Here is a 22,477-nt window from a genome sequence, read left to right as displayed (position 1 = left end):
GAAGGGTATATGTTGGAAGAATTCAGTCATCCATGTCTTTTGTCCATTGTATAATAGCATTAAGCCATGGCTATTTGAACTGATGAAACCAAACAGGAAGCAAAAGATTTTTTAAGTTTTACCACAAGTTCAGTCAACTTGATCTGCTTAATTCAACGTCAGGTTTCATTTACATGCAATTTATTGTAGGTTAAATCCTTACAGCATTCAGTGACATGTTGTAGCAAAGGTTAGAGTCCCTTAACCAGAGGCAACATAAATTTTCTAAGCAACTTATCCTTCTGTTATGGGGGGAGCTGGATCCTATCTCTGTGGTTACTGGATGAAAGGCAGGAAACACCCTGGACAGGTCGCCAGTCCATCGCAGGTCAGACAGACAGACAAATACATTCACACACACTAATACCTAGGGGAAATTTAGCATATTCAATTTGCCTGACTGCATGTCTTAGGACAGTGGGAGGAAACCGGAGTACCTGGAAGAAACTTATACAGACCCTTTTGGGTAGTGCTGTTGCCCCACAGCAAGAAAGGCCCGGGTTTGATTCCTGGCTAGGCAACCTTGGTCCTTTCTGTGTGGAGTTTGCATGTTCTCCTATGTTTTTTTATGCATTACACAACTTTACCAGCCTTTTGTTGCCCCCGTCCCAACTTTTTTGGAACATGAGGCCGGCATCAAACTCAAAATGGGCTTATATTTAAAAAAAAACAGTAACATTTATCGGTCTCAACGTTTGATTTTTTTTTGTCTTTGTACTATTTTCAATGAAATGTAGGGTTTAAATGATTTGTACATGATTGAATTATGTTTTTATTTATATTTTGCACAGCATCCCAACTTTTTTTGGAAATGGATTTGTACTAATATGAGCTGTGGGTAATCTCTTGAATGAACATTTCCTATAAGATAATGGTTTTCCACAGGATTTCACTTCTGTTATTTACATGCTACACACTGGGTTGCTAATAACACACTCAAAAAGGTATTTGCAGACATACAATGTATTTAGATAAGAATACATAACAAGAAAAACATAATACAATATATCAATATTACAATGTAGTATAATTACAATATAATTACAAAATATAGACACTAAGAGCAACAGCACTTTATACATAGATAAGTAAAATAATTTAGTTTTAAAAGAAAAACTGCTTTTTTGGCTTAAAATCAGGCTTGCTTATGCTTAATATGTTGAACCAAGTCTTAATTTCATATGAGATCCTACGAAGATGAAAAAGTACGACAGGCAGGGATATATGTTCATATCAGGACGTTAAAGCGCTACACAACAAGAAAGCAAAATGTTAACCAGGTTAACAAGCCACAAGTGTAATCTTGTGAACTGTAAGTGTAGTAAATTGATTGCAAGTCTATTCAGAAGAACAGCAAATATAAGTAAATTGTCAATAAGAAGCCCAGAAGTGAGTTTGGCTGTGTACCATATTGCTCCTGTTGAAAACCTCAGGAAATCAATAACACCTGCACAGAAATAATTCCCAAGTCAATGTCTTAGAACGTCTTACAGCATGAGTTATGTTTGGTAATGTTACGTATTCTAGGAGGTGGGGTAGTGCAAATTTTAAGTGCTACACATTGTGTAATAAATAAACCAATTAATTCATTCATTCATTGTACTTGGTTACCACTAGAATATTTTCTTGCTTTTAAAACAGCATCAGTGAAATGAGTGACACTCTCAGAAACATCTGACCTGTCATTGATATAAATATGTATGCGGACTGAAACAGACATAAACGAGATTCATCTTTATCCTTAATTTGCTGTTAAAGCACATTAAGCCTCATTTTGGAATAAATATCACCGGTTAATAGAGATTCTCCTTCAAAAATCTCAGTCTAGGGCTTAACTAGTGCTAAATTAATATGTAGCTCAGGTTCTTAGTGTTGACTGAAGATAATCACATTGAAGACGATGAAGCTCCTTCAGGCTGCATGTGCCCTCTAAAGAATTCTTTTCTACAAGGGAAATGGGATTGAGGCTCAGCTTGAGAGTCCATGGATAGCCTGAGAAAGAAACAGAATGATGTTGTTTAAAAGAATATCTAGACTACAATCCAGTTTAGGCGCTATTAGGACGAATACAGTGAAACTTATTAGCTTCTACTAGTGTGAAATGACTTCTTTTCCGTAATGTTTACATTATTTTGATCCCACAATGTAGATTATTATATGAAGAGTTATATTAATTTGTTTAACACTGTAGAAAGCGTGCAAGAGCTCACCAAGTGCTGGTTGTCGTAGGTCTCAATCAAGTCTTCATCTTCTGTGAAAGGTGGTGGTGCTTTGTCATCCTGCATCTGTGAAATCTGGACATTGGAAGAGGATTGAGATAGGGAAATAGTCTCAGGGATACATTAGAAACTCAGATAAGGTTATAAAGTATAGTAAAAAAAATCCCTCCAGCTTTGTGGAAACACGACAGAGATAATGTGGTTGTTTAAGTGGCAAAGGCCTAGGCCTTTCACAGGACTCATAAGATGCTTTTGCTGGGGTTGCTGGGGGAGACCATAAGCTGTTGAAAACATTTCTGGATTGTTCTCTAATTAGTTAATTATAATTACTTTATCTTGCTATTTCAAGATAGCAGCATTGTTATCTCGAGATAATAAGATAATTAACGCATTATTTCAAGATAACTTTTGTTCTCTTGAGAAAACAAGATAACTTGTTATTTCATGATTATCTCAAGCCACTTTATCTTGAGATCACAAGGTAATTAGCTCATTATCTCAAGATAACAATCCAGAAAATGATAACTACCTTATGGCCTCTTTTGATTTCCGTATGTTAGAAATTGGTGAAAAAAGCAAACAAACAACTTTTTGAGTTTGAGTGGATTCTTTCAGAGAGATGTCCAGTGCGCTTGACCATGTTCCTGTGTTTTTATTGTTGAAAAAATCTGAACTGTATTTGAAAACACTCTTCCTTCACTGAAATGGAAACTTGAAATTCTGATGGCAAAACATGACCAAGTGATGGCATCTCGTGGAAATCACTAGATTCTTAGCATCACATCAGCCCTCACCTACCATGATGTGAGTGTATCTGAAAACATTCCTCATGTATGTACTATATTCAAGCAGGCATTTGACAATGTTGGTCATGAAGGCTTTGATGTCTCAGGTACCTTCTCTGCCATTGAGTCATCTGAATTCTCACTGTCAGTTTCCATTTTGATGTAGAGAATGGCATCATGAACAGAGATGAAGAGCATGCCTCTGTTCACCACCTCATCAAAGAAACCCATGGACTCCATCTTCATGATGATCTCATCTGAAAGAATTACACCTCAGTGTAAAGGCATGTACCGTTCATTACCTGCCCCTGAATCTAAGTGTAGCTACAATTCTGAATGTTGAAACTTTCTAAGCTTTTCCTAAAAATTGTAAAGTACAATTTTTGGCATGTGAAAATAGATAATACACTACCATTTACAGTGCAAAATAAAATCATCATTAACCTCTTAAACTCTTTGGAACCACCAGTGTAATTGTAAGCATATATCAATGTGTGTATGTGGTTAACACCTCTGCCTTCTATGCTATAGACTAGGGTTCAATCCCCTGCCTGAGTAAGCACCCTACACTATACCAATAAGAGTCCTTGGGCAAGACTCCTAACACTCCCTTCGCCTACCTGTGTAAAAATGATCAAATTGTAAGTCGCTCTGGTTAAGAGCGTCAGCCAAATGCCGTAAATGATCATAAAACACATTTACTGTTAATTTGAGGAAAGCTTTAAAAATTGAATAATTGAATAAGATGGAGAATAAGAGAGAAATTTGTTAACCATACTGCACATATCAAGAGTTCTGTGTTCTCTGAGACAAGCCATACCATCACAGCCTGCAAGGTACACGTTGACTCCAATGCGCATAAATTCCTTTATGATCTGTGAATATTGAAGACAGATGATGCATCACTGACTGATCATTTCATGAAAGACGGACACTATACACTGTTACTTTTGAGCTGTGAGAAAAATACTGAGTAACAGTTCACTTCACCGTGTCTGTACTGGATATATGCTAGTTTGATGATAATGTAAAGGAGGAGCACTGACTAAGCACACCCACATCTTCAAAACAGCCAATATGAAAGCAGTGCATTTTAGATGAGCATAAACAAAATTATCTATGACAAAAAAACAAACACTTGAAAAATAGCTAAAACAGTATATTTTTTCATTGGATGGGAAGGTAATTCCTTTGTGTGGGCAAGGTTTATCTCTGGGTTGACAATGCCTTTCCCAGCCCACCCATCGACGTGCTTTTCTAAAGCCTAAACCAAACGAAAACTTCTGTGACATATCTGATGCCATTTAATCTATGGCAGCATAAGTGGGTTGCTATGGATCTTGATGCCTGCAAGAATTAGTAGAGTCTTCCTTTTTAAGTGTTTTCATTAAATAGATTTCACTTGCATTTGCCTGAGTATCTTATCTGCTGTGTTACCATCTCAGATCTGTCATTTCAGTGTTATGTTATAATTCTTCAACTGTAGAAAACTGTAAGAAACCATTCAGAATGTTTTTCAAGCTTCAAAGATTCTTAAATGTCAGTTTAATCCATTTTTCTCTGTTCTACTGAAGAAATGCTTATTTTGAGGACCCACCAGTTTTAGAGACTTTGCAGCCATCACGTCCAGGAAGGAGACAGCAGTGAAATCCATCACCAAGCTGTGGATGTTGACTTTAGGGATTCTCACACTGACAGGCAGTGTGGAACTCCAGTCCACTTGTACCTCCACTTCCGCTGCTGGACGAGCCCCACCATTGACTTCCTGCTGAGCCCCACCTTCCACTTGTTCAGGGTCCCGCTCTCTCTCAAATGCCTCATTGTCCACACCCAGAGGGGCCACTGGCACCAACCCGTTCTGCAGCAGACATTGTGAAAGGTAGTAAATATGTTTCAGATTCCAAAAAATTGCACATTTAGTCATTGTTTTTGAGGATGATGAGTTTCAGAGACCAGAACATTACATCCATCATTATCATTCTAATGTTCATTGTAACTACACATATTGCTGCTCCAAAAGAAATGGTCAAAAATGACTTGGAAAAAATTCTGGTTCCATTAGCTTACATTAAAAGTAAAGCAGGCTTTTTCCTTCACCTGTAAAGTTACCATTTTGGAGATACAGGGTTTTCTTACAACAACAGCAACATGTTAAAATTTTAAGAAATCCATTATTTCATAGAAGGTTTTGGAAATTCAAATGAAAAATAAATACTTAATGTGCTATTGTGGTATTCACTGTGCTCTGTGGCTGTTTGTGTACCTCAGTGACTTTCAGTTTCCCTTTTTTAATTAACTGGTGAATCTTCTTTAGTGCTTTGTTCCTTTTCTTAAATACCCGCACTGCATTAAATCCCACCTGTGACGGGACAGTTAAAATGCACATTTACATTTACTGAAAAATGTCAATATACCATAAAAGGAATTTGGTGCAAAAATTACCAAGAATTTAAGAACAAATTCAACTCACTGTATGTTTTATCTGGTCTCTGAGGTATTCAATGTTGGCAAAATATATTGGTGCTGCGCATTTGAAAACCTTCACTCCAGGACACTCAATAATCTGAGAGGGGAAATAACGTCAGTTTTACATCTTGTGTAAAAAGAAATATCTGAGTAAATGGAAACTTAACATTGTATTTTCTTACATTTTTGTAGTCTTTCATATTTTTATAGATTTCTGTGCTGGGAACATTTCCAAGTGTTGAGCAGGTGGGACTAGAGAAAATTATAAACGAACAAGAATTTGCACCATGCACAACAGATTATTAAAAAAGCATTGAATACATCATTTTTTTGTCGAGAATACTTTTTCTGCTTATGTTTTCATTGACACCAGTTTGTGTAGTAAAGTAATTTGTAATTGTTAATACTTCAGAAACTTTTTGCATAGACTTCTTAGAATGCAATTCAATGCTATTTTTAGGATACCAGGATACTTACAACTGCGTCCTAATAACCACAGTGCCCAGCTCAAATATTACGCCAGTCAGCAATCCCACATCCAGTCCCAGGAAGATGCAGGCAAGACATGTTAACACCCAAATACACTGTGGGATTGTACAAGATTGTATCAGAATTTTTACACATTTACACTGTAGATAAGAGACCTCAAGCTTTTTTTGTTTTATCTGGCTTTGTCACAACAGCCAAATGCTGTCTTGTAAATTTTACATGAATTTTTTTATGTGAAATGATCTCTTTGCACAATTGTCAATGAAGAGGTACTTTTATAGTATATAATTATATAAAATATTTTTAATTGGAGTTAATTAATTAATATGTCGGTTCATGTCACTGACAAGCATTTGTTACTGTATTACTCATATCCTTCATACTTTGCGTGTGTATTTTGACTTACGCAGTCAGTCTTGTTCTTCCTCCACAGTATGGGCACATCATGCACCTGCATGAACATTCCTTTCAGATTGGCAACAATAATGGCCCCCAGCACTGACTGGACATCCAAGAGAAGGAATAGAAAGTTAAGTGTTTTAACTGCATGACTGTTCAGGTCATATTCATATTTTAATGTGGTTGGTTATGTCATTGTTGTGCAGGTCAGACTGGACTATATTGGATATGTGTCTAAATGTTCCTTTAGAGGAACAAACGTGGTCCCTATGGTATCACTCAAAGGAACCCAATTTTACAGGTTTATGTTTAAAACTACACTGCTATCCCCTTTAAATTGAGAAGGGTCTGACTGCAGGGTGGCAGAACTCCAGATTTACAGCCACAGTATCACTCTAGCGGTTTCAGGCTAGTGGAATGCATGTGCAGTAGAACAGCATGATTGTGCCATGTAAACAAAGTTTAGTGTTATGAGCGTTCCCAATCATAATTCAGCCAATGTCTGGTCTCCTCATTTATAATGACTCTGATGTAAACAGTGACTGTTTGCACTGGTTGTATGTGTCTTCATACATATTACCATTCAGAAAGGGATGTCGTTGCAAATATATAAATCAAACACTGGCAACCAGTTAAACCATAAACCAAAACACATTACAAAGCCATCAGAAACCAAAATAAACACATGATGGTTTCTGCGGGTTCTTCTTCAGGGAAACGTTCAAAAACCTAACTTTGTTTTAGCCTAAAGCTTAATGTTATGCTCAGTTTAAGCCTGCTTAAGGTAGTTTTATTCCTGCAAAAATTAGTCTAAAGCCTAAAATAAAATGTTGGCCCAATGCAAATTTATCACAAATTTATTGGCAACCTACATAAAATACTAAGTCTCGCTAAGAAAAAAAAACAAGAAGTGTCGGCACACGCACTGAATGCCACTGGCTTGAACCTTCTGGAGTGAAACTGCTGGCATGAAACTGTGGTTCTGTTGCTCTGCAGGCACATAATGACAGCTCATTTAGGAGATTTGTATATTTTATGGAAATAGTAGCGCAGTGTTAATTTCATGTTCTGCAGCCCTTTTACGTACCTTCTGTAGAGGCTGAAGCAGAGGCCCAACAGCCACAATCACTATCAGCACCATCAGAGCTGATATTATCCCTGCCACCTGCATCAGGCACATCAGTGAGTATAACATATTTCACCATTCATGACCTGTATTTATACATATGTGTTTGCGTGTTTCCATACCTGAGTTTTCCCTCCTGTGCTCTCCTGAATTGCTGTGCGTGACAGTGCAGTAGTGGCCACAAATCCTGAGAAACAGCCACAGAAAATGTTGCTGATACCAAAGGCTATCAGCTCCTATCAGTAAAAGGGGAGAAGCAGGTTAGAAAGCGAGAGAACATTTTCAGATTATACAGTATGTTCTGAAGCTCTGATCTAGGAATGTTTTCTACCAGCCTCTTTATCTCTGTCGTAGCAGGTAATGGTGACCTCTGTAAGGTCGGTCAGTGTGTTCTATCACTTATGGCAAAGATAATATTCGCATCTGCACATTTTATAGGTGATATTTACTCCTGCATATTCACACATACCTGATTGCCATCAACTATGAGTTCATGTTTTGCAGCATAGACTTTAGCTACTGATATTGCTATGGCATAAGACACCACTCCCGTGGAAAAACTAGGGCCCCCAAAACTGCTAAAGAGTGACACGTCTGGTGACCGGGGTGGAATAAACCTGTTGAAGATATACACACATACACATGCATACTATAATGTTATCTGATGCTTTTTCTTCACAAAATTGAACACTGTAGAAGTAGGGGTCATAGGCCATATGTTACAGTCAGTAACATTTCTGCAGGGATCTTACAGTCATGAATATGATGGAAAAGTTATGGTTGACACTTTTTAAGTGGTCCTGTTTAGATGAAATAGACACTCAACAGACTCTCAGTAACATGTGAAAAACATATGAGGGTTAGGATTAGGTTTTGGATTGAGGTTAAGGTTAGGTTTAGGATTAGAGCCAGGGTGAGGGTTAGGTTTTGTGTAAGGTTGGGCAAGGTTAGGTTTTGCATAATAGAAATAACATATTAACAACACATCTACTTAATGTAAGTAATATATCAACAGAACATCTGTAAGACATTCATTTCAGTGTATTCAGATGCTTCACTACTGTTACTTCACTGATATGTTGTTGATGTGTAACTGATAATCTGTTAAGGCTTTATTAATCTACAAAGGACCACTCAAAGTGTTATCGAGTCATGAAACATAATATGGAAAAGTTATGCAAAATATTAAACATGGGGAAAGAATCATGGAATTTGGTATATTATAAATATATTATATCACTACACTATGTAAAACTAATCTTGTCCAAATAAAGCTATTGGTTAGCATACTCTTTTCACTGGCTTATGGGTTATTGATAACTTACTGCATTTAACATAATTTGGGATAAATGTAATGTAATTGGGAATGGTGCCATCCTAAACATGATGATCACGTATGGCATGGTTGTATTTTGACTCAAAACTTCTCTTTACAAATGTCACTGATGGGCATTTGCACGTGAGAGTGTGGAAAGACTACAAGTGAAACTGAAATTGGACTTGTCTATGGATTTCTGTACCAAGTTTAACACATCCGACCTCAGAGAACGGATGTATCATTTTGTTCACTACAACAAGCGTTAATCAGTGCCCCATTAATTCAGAGCAGTGTATTTTGTAATAGTGATTAACATATGAGCAAAATGACATATCCATTCTCTAAGGTTGGAGTGTTAACCCTGGTGCGGATATCCACAGATGGGTTGTGGTCATTCCTTTTAAGTTGAATATTGAAATGAAGCTGGTCTTTTTTGCTCTCTGAACAGCAAAATTGTTTATATGTTAAATTAGTGCTCGTGGTATTATTAAAATAGAGTATCCTCACAGATATATCACAATATCATATGAGGATGCATTGTTTAGCATTGATACAGGTTATGAACTCAGGCATTTTATTAATTTAAAGTTAACTTAATAATAATAATAATATCATGGCTTGGATTATATGAGTAAAGTGGACAAAATAAATTGTGCATTGTCTAACAAATATATTGTTCAAAAAAAGAGATATCATATGGCATGTCAATCTCACTGTATACTGGTATAAATTATATATTGTCCTGCACTGTGATAAATGCTTGGTGTGGAAATTTCATTTAATGTCATGGGAAAGTCAACTGCCACTGTCTAAAAAGTGTCTGAACCTTGTTTCTTTGGCTTTCATAAACGTTCAAGTCCTTTGCGCCTTTGTATACTAAGTTCAGACAAAGTTCACAACTTAAGATCTTTCCCATGGTGTAGGCCACAAGAAGTTCTCTCACCCTCTTGGGATGGTGCGAACAATGCCAGCGCCATAATTGGTGCTGAGGTCCATTGCATAAGACACGCCTGAATCAATGATGGTCTGTCAGAGGGAATCAGAGAGAGCAGTGCTGGAGTTATAATGAGAAATAATGAGAACAAACTCATCCAGAGACCATACTTCCTTCCATCTAGCTTCAAAAAGAAATTATTAGTATAATAATTACTAGGATTCTTTGCTATTTTTGTGTGAATGAGCATCATTTAGAACAGTAGGACAAAGCAGGTACATACCACAATCACTTCAATGGGGATAGGCACTGGAAGTTTTTTCTGAAATTTGGTGTTGAACTCTTTTACAAGCATCACCACAATGATGGTCAGCACTGCAGCGATAAGGTCAACCATGTTGGTTTGCTTGATGTTTTTAAATATGTCACCGATAGTCTAACAAGAAATAACAAATGCAAAATAGCATTTCACTGAATGAATAAATATAGCTGATGTTATGATGTCTCTGTCTGGTACAAACTGATTTAAAAATGGCTTTTAATCATAACAGTAGTTGATTAAAGATTAATTTACTTAAAAGCAGCAACAGTTGTTCTGAATGACCCGAAAAAAGTGAGAGGTCATTAAAGGCATAACATATGACTATCATACGGAGTGATGATGCTCAAAAGTTCAGATGCCTGTGATATCACAAAACTCACATAAAAGAGGGACAGAATGCCATTGTAGTTGTTTGTAGGAACGTTAAAGATCAGTTTTAGTTGGGAGACGACGACTTGCAAAGCTGCTGCTGTAGTGAAGCCTCCTACCAGTGGGTCAGACAAGTATCGCACCAGGAAGCCCACCTGGACCACACCCATGCCAAACTAGAAAACCAGAAAATATAGAAATATTTACATTATTACAGAGAGAAACAATTCTTTATAACACCTGGGTCCAATTTCCAGAAGAAATTCAGTCGTCTCTTCATTTGGAATAATCTGAACATTCCAAGCTGTAGAAGTAATCATTTTACATTTATAATGCAGTTACTTAATTTAATTATAGATAAGGCCTTTTGTTGTGTTGTGTTGTGTTGTGTTGTGTTGTGTTGTGTTGTGTTGTGTTGTGTTGTGTTGGCCTAAATCATACTTGTCATTAACATGATCTGATCACAAGTGGACAGCAGTAAGTGCAATTGAGTTCACTCAAACCACTTTGAAGGAGTTGCTAAAGATGCACCAAAAGAGAATCAGAGGACCACCCTAATCAGCTGCATCATCACTGTAGAAACAAAAGCAACTGCAAAGCTTTTCTTTTTTTTGTCTCATCTCCTGTTTGTTTGCAAGTTTAAAGTGACTTAAACATTGTAACAGCTCTTAGATTTGTATGAATAAGGACTCTCAGGGCAAACACAACAAGAGACTGATGTAGTAAAGGTGCTTGATACACTCCCTCCACTCTCGAATCAAATGTGATTACATGTAGTGACTAGACACACATTTGAGATGCATGCAAATGTAAACAGCTACACTTTTCTTGTCAATGTTGTGATCAAATCAACCAACGGATGTTAATACCAAGACTAAACAGAGCCTAAGAGAACCCACTTGTCATGGAACTCCTGTCCTGGCTCCACCCCCAAGCCATTTTTTGTTCATTAACATATAGTGTTTAGTTACACATATATTAATTCTTCCTGTATTGTTCTGTTTTCCTTAATTGACCTTGGCTGAACTCCCTCTGTTGAAAGTGAAATGAACTGTATTTAGGCAAAGATGCTATACTCCGCACATACATCCATTTAGCACTTTGTTACACCATTAGCACATTCCTACAATATATGCTTGATTTCATCACGTTCCACTTTTACTTCATTTCAGACAGGCAAAAATTTTACCCATACCTGAAACAGTCCTATTAGCACGGTCATTGAGGTCGCTATTGAGATTCTCGTGGCATCCCTTGCTGTTGTATTCACCACCAACGTTGCTGTCCCATTTACACCTGTTGTGTTGCCGTGATACAAGAACAGCTCATCAGGAGCAAGACTTAACACCACAGCTCCCTGCATTAGACAGGTGACTGGAAAAGGACCTGTAAGGGGAAAATCACACACAAAACTGCTAAACAAAGATGTAACTCTCTGAGTCAGTGTGAGTGGAGAACAGGAAAAACAGCTTCCCAGTATTCCCATTTGGTTAGTTATTTAAATATGAAAAAGTTAAAATGAAAAGTCTAAAATTCATATCACTATTATTCAGTGTAGAAGGGAGACTTACCCACAGATAGATGTCTTGAAGTGCCCAGAATGAAGTAGGTGAGAATTGGGAAGAAAGCAGCATAGAGTCCATACACTGGTGGAACACCAACTAGCAGTGAGTATGCCAAGCCTAGGGGGGGAGGGGTACAGAGAAATGCCTTTGAGCAACACAATTTATTTTTGCAGGCTGGAAATTTATTCACAGAGCAGTGCTTACCTTGTAGAGCACAAACCATTCCGGTGGTGACTCCTGCTACTATATCACCAGGAAGCCATTGCTTCAGCTGATATATCGGGAGCCAATTAAGAATTGGAAAAAACTTCTTAATTATCTGTGGGATTAGTTTAGGAGAACATCTGCAATGAAGCACACACACACATTAACCTCTGTGGTGTACAGTTGTGAACAGAAAGACATTTATTATTAATTGAGTTAAAGGACTGCTATTCTACTTATTGCCTTATATTTTTTAAGTACCAAAACATTTTTACACATTTTCTAATCTCTTTTTATTCCTTAGAATTAGTTTATTATGTTATTGTACCTTTAGGACTGATTATGTAAGTGACTACTGATCCTTGGGAAAACTGCAATGATGCATGTGCTTGACTGCCAGGAACAGCACATATTTAATACAATTTTTCCCAAATCTTTGCTGCAATAGGTTGTGTACAGCAACAGCACTCCCAAATCACTTCAACATGAGTGGATGAGCTAAACTACTGTTGGTTTGTGTTTCACCCTTTAAACATACTCACTTGACAGAGTTCCTGAGCCTCTCTTTAATGGTTTTAGTCTCCCGGACTTGCTTCTCATTGACGTGTTCGAAGGCGCGGGTGGAGTATATGGGCCGGGACACACAGTATTGGTTCTGGCTGTCCATCCTGAATGGTAACCTGATTATGAATTAAATACATTTTTTTATGTTAGATGTTAGTTAGGTAGTTAGATGTTATGGATTTTGAAATGACCACACAGGTAACAGCTTTGGATAGAACTGGCAGTACACTGCAAGAAATTAAGATTCTGTGCAGGTCCGATTTTCATTCAGCAAGGAACAAACTATGTAAATGTTCTCTCAAAGGTACAGCAGTGGTTTAGAGGTCCAGTTGTGAACCTTAAATAAGTTTTTCCCAGGGGAATAATACATATATATAAAATAATACATTTTTCATAACCTAATGTTTCAAAATCAATGCAATCAATTGGAATCAATGCAAAATATAATTTCAATGGATTATGGTATAATTATGTTCCCTGACTTAATTTACTGAGATCTATCCCAGTGACAAGAGGGTTACTGCCCCAGTGATAGTTTCATCCCTTTATTTCTGAGTGTAGCCACAGTACCGTTTATGTAAACCACCTTGTTAAATTAGAATTTTAGACTTTGCTTTCAGACCTATTTCTTTGATAACACATAGAGGCAGGCTGCTATCTTTCAAAGCTTTCAGTGGAATGCAGGAGTAAGTAGTTGTAGCAATTATGAGAAAGACTCCCTCATGTGTAAAAATACTTTGTTAATAAATTGGCCACTCCAGCCGAACTAAGAAAAAATAAATCTGCAAGACAGACAAATTAAAATGGACCCAAAGAGACTCTCCCCGTGTCCTGCTCCTTTCCACACTAGTCACTCTCTGTCCTGCCAGGTCTCTATTGAACAAGCTGCACCTATTGATATAGGAAACCCCTCTGAGCTGAGGGGGAGAATACGGAGCATTGAATGAGGGGGTTTGTATTCTGAGTAAAGCGAGCAGCGAGCAATGTTCACAAGCCACTGGATCAGAGCAGTACACTCTTAATAAATGAAGGTTTCTAAAAAATGGTTGGATGTGCAGCTCTGAGATACTTAATTGGAATAGAACTTCACATTTGTAGGTTCTTTAAAGGGTTCTTCACACACACACACACCACATTAACAAGAATGGCTCATGGATCCATATATATATATATATATATATATATATATATATATATATATATATATATATATATATATATATATATATGAGGATATAATGCAGTTCTTAATACAATAAACTGTAATTTCCCATTTACAGCACAAGTGTAAAACCTTACCTGTAAATACAAGTTTCTCACTTCTCACATCAGTTTGAAATTGCAGGAGAAAAATGTAGGTCATCCATGACTTGGTTTAGATATAATAGCAGGTGTATTGCATGTCCATGAATTGAAATGACAGACAATAGTGGTCCTTTCTTCTTCTACTACTTCTTCTTCCTCTTGCTCTTCTTCTTTCTCACACACTCTCTCAGAACAGGACATGTGTCAATGTGTTTTGAGTTTATTTATAAGCAGGGCTGATTTGTGGGAGGTTCATTATGACTCAGACAATGGAGACAGCTAAAGGGTATGACATCAAGGCGTCTGTTGCCCAGCGTCACTCTAATACGTATACATATGCTTGTTTTTTGTTGCGATTGCAAGAGACCCAGTGTCTGATGGAGAAATAGGGATGCTGCTGTAAAGGGTGGGAGCTACAGAGACCTATTTGAAGTATTTGAAAACCTGTTTTATAAAATGATACTGGTTTCAAAGAAAAATGCTTTTAGTACTTTAGCGGATGGTAGACTCTTTGTGTGGAGAAGAATTCCATCCAGACTGCAGTGAGGGTTCTGTAAAGCACAGAGGTGGAAATGTCAAAGTCTGGGCCTGTTTTTCTTACAGTGAGCTTGTGTTCATTAATGAAATTGTAAAGCATACAAAGGGACCTGCTGAAGTCTGAAAAGAAGATGCTTAAATGCTAACAATCTGAAACACATAAGCCACCTTTTGAAAGAATACTTAACAAAAAAAAACAATCTTGGAATAGTCTGTTTTTTTAATAAATGCCATTTGGTTTGACATTGTTTTTGTATGGCCCAAAATTCCAAATACTTTTCTGGGCTCTGTACATTACGCTTAGTTTAACATCAGACTGAAACTAATAAGCTTCTGCAGCTCTACTTTTAAAAGCCTCATTATCATAACTTGTTTGAACTTCAGCCAGGACAAAACCGTAACTTTTTTTCTCGATTCCGTATACAAAACAGTATGCAAGTACATGAAACTCAAGTGACTGTTTAGCATTATACAGCTAAGGCACCTGGCTGTGTGATGATGATTCTTAATTTTTAAAGTGTGGTGGCTTGAGAAAGTATGTGCTATAGTTTCCTAGTAAGACTGCCTGTGTCTGTATTTAACACAGTTTCCTAGTATGTGTGTTTTTCTATCTATCTCTATTTGTAGAGCTGTTCCTGTTTGTGGGTAAGCCGTTCCATTGAGGAAATGCTTACACAAAAAACAGCTGTACACGTTGTAATAATACAGCATTTTTCCATTGTCTGTTACACTGAATTATACTGAATTCTCAAAAGGAAATACTGGTGTGTATATAATATGTTGTAATTCAGAATTTTGATTTATCTAGATCAAGTCGCAGTCAAGATGTTGGTTTTAGTAATTAGAAAGTTTTAACAATAGCTAAAAAATTTTACTCCATAAGGAGCCTGATTTCACAGCAGTAGTATTCACTCTGTAGTCTACCATTCGCTAAGGCATGAGAAATATACTGCTTCAAATGGCATCATTCAAAATAAACAGACATACATATGGGACATGGCTCTTGTGCACAGTGCTTAAAGCAATCAGATTCCACTCACTGAAGGTGCACTGGCTACTATGCATCACTCTGGAACTTATAAAAACTGAAATCAAGATTGCCATGAAAGAAAGTGAGAATGTAGCAGCTCATTTTGGGACTAAAAGTAAAAGGAAACTGAGGTGGAGAGCGTATATTCAGTGACCGTGATGCTCGTGCCTTAGTGCAATATGTATCCAAAACCGGAAAACATCTGTACTCTCAGGTAACTGAGATTGACAATGCAAGAGTAATCTGTTCACTGAAGCCCTACTGTAATAGCCTTATATATGTAGTTGTGGACAGATTATTCTTGCATTGTCCCAAATTGCACTAATGTATGAGCACCAAGGTCACTGAATGTGTGCTCTCCACCTCAGTTTCCATAGGTCAGTGCATAGATGTCACATTAGTCACTGTTCCTACTGAAACACTAGCCAGCTGAGCGATCTTTGTGACTTTGTGACCTGCCAATCATGCCTCAATAACATTCACTTTGATCTTTTCCGTTTGCCTTCTTGATCCTAAATCGAGGTCGTCTTGGAATTCTCAGCACGTTTTCACATGTGGAAGAGCATGAAAGGATGTTAGGTGCTTCAACGGTTAATGAAATACAATGGAAGAAGCATCTACACTCCTTATGCTTTTTCACTCATTTACTTATGTTTTTGTCTTTGATTTGCTTCCTGTTTCTATTTTCACTCAAAATGAAAATATAATGCAAAATGTTAAATTGTAAAATGTTAATATTCAGAATTAATATTCTTCCAAACTGTAAATACTGCAAATTCAGACAGATGTTGTGCATTCTCTGTTTCAGCTTAAATGAAAAACGAAGGGTTTCCTTTCCTGAGCGATTTGGTCAGTTTCATTCAAAATGTAGATGGACATACAAATTCACCTATTACGCACAGTGAGAGGCAGATGTCATATTTCTCAGCCCCTCTTCCTCTTGTTAGTCATGTACAATCTTGCGACTAGATGGAATAGAAAGGGCAGACTGTACAGATTAAGGAACTGACTGAACTGTATTTCTGTGCTGTTTTATTGCAAAGATCAAAAAACAGATAGAATGTTGCAATTTGATGAGCGAGATGAGAGAGATGTTGGCCCCAGTGTGTTAAATACTGCTATATAATGATATGTATGACAGTGACAAGTTCATTAAACATTTCTCAACATTTCTCAAAGTAGTATTACAAACTACTCCAAAAGCATTAAACTGTTTTACCTGCACACATTATCACATTAAAATCACATTAAAAACAGTATATTTACACAGCTATTTACATGCGTTTCTGCCACATGTATATATATGCGCGTGAATGTACAGAGAGTTTCACTGCTTCATTCAGGAACTGGATCTTTAAGAGCTTTCAGAACAGAAAAGAAGTGACTACTGTTCTGCGCTGAATGCTCAGAGGTCTTTTTAAATAAAGCCTTAAAGCCAAACAATTTATGCTGCCAGATGGAAGCTAAACAAATATGCATCTAAACCTACAGAACTGAACCAGACTTCCTTTCACAACTTCAATTTCTTCAGCATGTCATCCAGCACTTGGTAGATGTCAGACAGCTAACTTATGAGGTGAGTTGGAAAATGTTCAGTTATTTTTCAGAGTTCAGCGACACATTTGATAGGCTACATTGATTATTGTTCCATATTTATTTTGCTTTAAATGATCTGGTTGGTAAAATGTGGGCCATGGAAGCTTTGGTGGTCAGATCGGTGGGCCATGAGTTAGAGTAGGTTGGGAATCTCTGACACAGATAATAACCTACACTTACATAGGTAATTCTGATTCAGAGTGGCAGGTCACAAGGTTACCACACAAAAATTTGTCACATAGTCATTTTTTATTTTTTTTATTAATATGTGATTACATGCCTTTGGGTTGATTTCAGCACTAATTCTGTCATGTAAGTGTTACACCTCTTGAGATTCTATTCATTTTGGCTCACCTCTTTCACAAACTAGGTTCACATTTTAGCCAGTGGTCAGGCTCTTTCCATTGCTATTTCTCCTGCTGTTCCAAATTAAGAGTTGGGTTTGAAGTCTGGTGATACTGCTGGTCTAATTGTCCCAGTGTTCCATCATGTCTGTCATATACAGACACCCTACAGTTGTCGTACAGCAAAGTCAGTGTTGTGTTCTGCTGGGACAAGAGGCACAAAGTTAGTGGAAAAGTGGGCTAAAATGAAGAGGTAACAGGAGTGGTAAGTAAGTACAGCTTGTGTGTCCTTAGCCTTTAGTTGCATGCAAATTTTAGTATCTATAGTCTTAACTTGTCTGTGACTAAATTGAGGAACCAACAAAATCCTTAAAGACACCTTAAAGGGTCACATTTCCTGTCAGGTGAAAAATACTGCTTCAAATTTAAATATGTGGCTCTTGAACCTATTATTTATAGGTTGAAACATTATAGTTTTGACAGATTAATTATAGTTATACTAGAGTCATACAACAAATGCTGTCCAGCATATTTCATTTATTATCATATCATTATATAATGATACATTTATGATGAAATAATAATGTATTTATATCATTACAAAGATATGCATTTGTAATGGTTTGGACAACGTGATTCATTAACAAAAGAACACACAGAAAAATCTTTCCTTGTCTGGGTGAGACAGTGACTGGAGATTTGTTTATTTATATTTATGTCCAGTGTGTTTGGCTGTTATATGAAATGATTTACTCGTTTAATGTGAACTGCACTGCAGTCTATGTTCTCTCACTGTCCAATCCACCTTACTCAATTTATAATCTAGGACAGTGATGTTTATTGTACTAACCTACATGTATCATCACTGTTGTAACAAAAAACTTCATATCTTCAAAATGGTGAGTTTTCTGGAGGAGGAAAAACATCTTTTAATTTCAGTGTAAGCTAATTAAAAATCATTTTGGACCACTGCTATTAGTTCCTTCATCATGAAACATTCAGATACAAATTATTAACGAAAGAAAAAACAAAAATGGAGAAGTGTTACTAATATACTAGCCTGTATGTCCTGCACCACACTTTGTCTTACCCTCTCATTGTACTTTTTCAGTAAATTATCTTGTTTTTTAAAGGTATTGTCTGTAAAGTGAGAGTGGGGAAGTGTAACTGTCTTATTCTGTACTATGTGCATTGTGTATGTTCTATCAGCCAGACTTTCTTCCCACTTATGTACTTGTATATGAGTGGAATGACAATTACATTGACCTGAGCTGAGTTGAAATGGCTCAGACCCTGAGAGATAAACTGTATCCCACCTCATCACTGCACTAAATGGTGTTACTGTTATAATGTTGATTAATTTGCTGTGCATAGACAATTTCTTACCATCTATATTTGATTGTCCAGTTTGGTTATTTGAATGAATTAATGTACTCTATACCATGGTTTGTGTGGCTTAAATGTAAGTGATTTTTGAGAATGTTTACGTAACAAAGAGTTCATCAAAGACCACCAACCTACAGCTAATGTCAGCATTTCTATGAAGCTCTGTTGGTATAAAATGCATCATGACAACACAGAATTGCAGAATTCCAATAGAATCTGGTACTTATGTTCCAAAAATTGAAACTGGCCCAGTACAGCATAACATATAAACCTGTCAACACAACACTGTGGTATGTGGGTAAGACAAGTTCTTAGTACCTCTGCATTGCTATTTATAACTTTCCACTGAGTGAACCATTTGCACCACAAACCATACATGGAATGATCAGAGGCATTTAGGAACTACCAAGAAAGAGAATTTACAATGAAACATTACAAAAAGTCAAATGTAAAATGCATCTACTGTTGAAAGGCTACCTGAAACATCAAAATAATGCATTGATAAAGCTGGTAGTCTAAGTGAACTGTTTCTCTAAGATGATTCACTTTGTAGGGCCTACAACAGGGATGAAGCCTCTTAGGACAGCTACTAAACAGGTTCAAGGAAACAAAAGGACACAATAAAATGTGTCTGTAAGATGTAAGAAGCTCAAATTCTATGGATCTGGCCGATCTGTTGAGGGTTTGGGCCGGGCACTTCTCTGTGGTGTTTGCCTGGGCACTGTATGCATTTCACTGCAATTTGGAATGCTTATGCAGAAACAGTGACGAGGTGGGATTTCAAGTCTTAAGGTCTTTGCTTCAGCACCCTCTGGCTGACTGCACAAGAGCGCAAACTGCTTCTGCATCATCATATGCTGATAACATGACTTCCTGTGTTGCAGCACCATCTACTGCTTTAAGGTGTTGTAGCTCAGAAACTAGGAATGAATCATTTCACCGCATGAGAACCCCTGCCTTCATCAACAAATAGCCTGATATTCAAGAATTTTTAGATATTCACATGCAGTAAATTGTTGTAATTTCAGCAGCAATGATGTTAATCCAGATATGTTATGAACTATATCAAGATACAGAACTGTTCTGTCACAGTGCAAAAAAGAACATAAACAACATACTGACAAAAGGCTTATAACTGAAACATGGTACACTCAGATTTTTGGAAAATATTAGGTGATACAAACTAACTAAAACATCAAAATGATCATTTGATAATGCCTTAGTGAACATGTAAAATTATAGGGCCTACAACAGGGATCCAATCTCTTGGGAAAGTTACTAAACATGCCCATGGAAACAAAAGGACACAATATGATTAACCACATGTGAAATCTCTGCCTTAATAAACAAGTAGCCTGATATTCAAGAGCTTGTAGACATTAACCAGCAGTACATAACACAGAGGTCATCCACAACATTGTCTAGGCTTGCTGTGGTTACAGCAACGTAAATCTCAATATGTCATGAACTGTATTAAAATACAGAAGTGTTCTATCACAGTGTATTACACCAATGTTGGATAATTTGGGGCTTAGGCTCTCACCTGTCCACTTACCTGTCACGATTGGCCCCTCCAAGTCCTGTCCATGTGCTTTTTGTTTACTTTTTCATCCATGTGCATTTGTTTTGGTTCAGTCTAGCCCCCTGTTGTCTGACTCCACCCCTGATTGTTACCACCTGTTTCCCACTTGACCCTCGTTGGCCCTCTTGTATTTAAGCCCTGTGTTTTCCTTAGTCTAGTGCTGGTCTTTGTTCACTTAGGCATTATCAAATCATCATTTTGATGTTTTAGTTAGTTTGCATCATCTAATATTTTTCAAAAATCTGAGTGTATCAGGATTCAGTTATACAGCCTTTTGTCAACATGTTGTTTATGTTCTCTTTTACATTGAGATAGAACAGTCTAAAGTGTTTCTTCTCTTTAAATGACGAGCACTAAAGCAACTGGCATGCTGATGGCACCCCTGCTGTAGAAACTTCACACTGCCTGACATGAGCCCATATGCTTTACATATTCAGCACAATTCAGCTTTAGACGCCTAGGGAAAACTGAAGAAAGTATTATATCTTTATAAATCTAAAATGTATCTAAACCAGTGGGACACTGAAGCCATACTAAATTGCACTCTGGGAAACCAACAGTAGAGACAGTGGAACATGTACCACAACTTAATGGCTTATTTATGCCATGTAATAAACTATTGTTTTAAAAGTACAAGGACATAAACATTACATGTTATTTAATATTATGTAACACGGTGTTTAAAATTAAATTAGTCCTCTCTAGTTCTGTCAGTTTTGTTTCCTCATGTTGATTATCACATATGAAGCACTGTCAGCATTATAATGTTCGTTCAAAAGCATAAATGAAATAGCAAATTACATATAAATAACTTTTCTTTCCATTTCTGTTTCTGTATTTCAGCCAAGTGTGAAAGTCTGGAATATTGGTATCAATCACAAACTTTCATATCAGTTACAACCCTACAAAAGACTGCTTGTTCACCACCTTCTGGTATCAGAAAGCTCTATTTAAAGGGGAATTCCTACAGATTTTGAAACATTTTGCATAATTGAATAAGAAATAAAGCTATTCAGACTGGTTTGTGGATTCATTCTAGTTTCGTTCTAGAGAAAATTATTGAGCCAGAATTGTTCACAGCAGTGGTGACAGGAACCAGAAGTGTTAAGTGTGCGATGCCTTTAAAGCTACATCACAGCAAGTCATGACATGAAATGGTTACAAATATATTGTCTGATCTCTGAAACAATGTGCTGGCCTAAATATTTTTATATACATGACAGAGAGGTACATGAACAGTGTTATAAAGCAAAACAGCAGAAACCTTTTTTTGGATTTACCACCATTTTACCATTATCAGCACTGCAAACAAAAAACTCAGAATACACACACACAGGTTCATTGGTCAGTCTGGACAGTAAATAAAACAGCTATGTTTGCGATGTGGACATTGCAACCCTTGGCTCTAATCACTACCACTGTAAAGCAGTATGAGTTGGTAAGTTTCTCTACAATGAACCAATTTATATCAGACCATTCTGAATGGCTTTGTTCGCATCTCAACAACTAAATTATGAAGACAAGTCTGAAAATTGGAATTCTCCTTTAAGAGGTCAGGATTTCTTCATGCCTGCATGAACTTGCAAGCCTGTCTACTAAACAACACAGTTGACAATTCAAAATAAGATTAGGCCCAGAAAGGTGTAGAAACTTACTGAAGCCTAAAGCAGCTTTAGAGTTTTACTCCAACTGGTTGAACCTAGCAAAGCTGACTGGACTCTGACCACAAAGAAGTCCACACACTTTTACCTCATGCAATGTTCATTATGGGCCATGTCCCAAATGTGATTTTAGAACTTATTTAAGTGGGCCTACTAACCTAGAAGTGAAAAGCTAAACAAACTATTCCATGGTCACTGCAGCTATTGGTTTTATTATTACTGTCATAAGTACTATCC

The 22,477-nt window shown here is 37.0% G+C and overlaps 1 protein-coding gene across 1 annotated transcript; it reads right to left on the bottom strand.

Moving 5' to 3' along the window:
• Positions 1-986: 986 nt before the first annotated feature.
• Positions 987-14,287, bottom strand: LOC108438794 (pendrin-like). The gene is made up of 21 exons (XM_017716846.1): positions 14,099-14,287; positions 12,778-12,915; positions 12,236-12,375; positions 12,038-12,148; positions 11,662-11,852; positions 10,478-10,642; positions 10,059-10,211; positions 9,785-9,867; positions 7,993-8,140; positions 7,646-7,759; positions 7,485-7,562; positions 6,405-6,500; positions 5,987-6,093; positions 5,692-5,761; positions 5,514-5,606; positions 5,307-5,402; positions 4,641-4,901; positions 3,864-3,918; positions 3,155-3,300; positions 2,250-2,333; positions 987-2,031 (listed from the first exon to the last, which is right to left on the bottom strand). The coding sequence occupies exons 2-21, from the start codon at positions 12,900-12,902 to the stop codon at positions 2,008-2,010; spliced, it is 2,340 nt and encodes a 779-aa protein (XP_017572335.1). The 5' UTR covers positions 12,903-12,915; positions 14,099-14,287; the 3' UTR covers positions 987-2,007.
• Between the last annotated feature and the right edge of the window lie 8,190 nt (positions 14,288-22,477).

Source organism: Pygocentrus nattereri, chromosome 1 (genome assembly GCF_015220715.1).
Source record: "Pygocentrus nattereri isolate fPygNat1 chromosome 1, fPygNat1.pri, whole genome shotgun sequence".
In the NCBI taxonomy this organism is placed as follows: domain Eukaryota; kingdom Metazoa; phylum Chordata; class Actinopteri; order Characiformes; family Serrasalmidae; genus Pygocentrus; species Pygocentrus nattereri.
The sequence above is the reverse complement of the archived record's forward strand: the minus strand, read 5'-3'. Positions and strand labels throughout refer to the sequence as shown.

What these genes read in the sequence shown, in the direction of transcription:
- LOC108438794 (XM_017716846.1), bottom strand. Translation starts at nt 12,902, where the DNA reads ATGGACAGCCAGAACCAATACTGTGTGTCCCGGCCCATATACTCCACC. An exon ending in TGCTAATAGGACTGTTTCAG is followed by an intron (nt 10,643 to 11,661) that starts GTATGGGTAAAA and finishes CTGGTTTTCTAG; the next exon opens with TTTGGCATGGGTGTGGTCCA. An exon ending in CTGCAAAGTCTCTAAAACTG is followed by an intron (nt 3,919 to 4,640) that starts GTGGGTCCTCAA and finishes CAATATTCACAG; the next exon opens with ATCATAAAGGAATTTATGCG.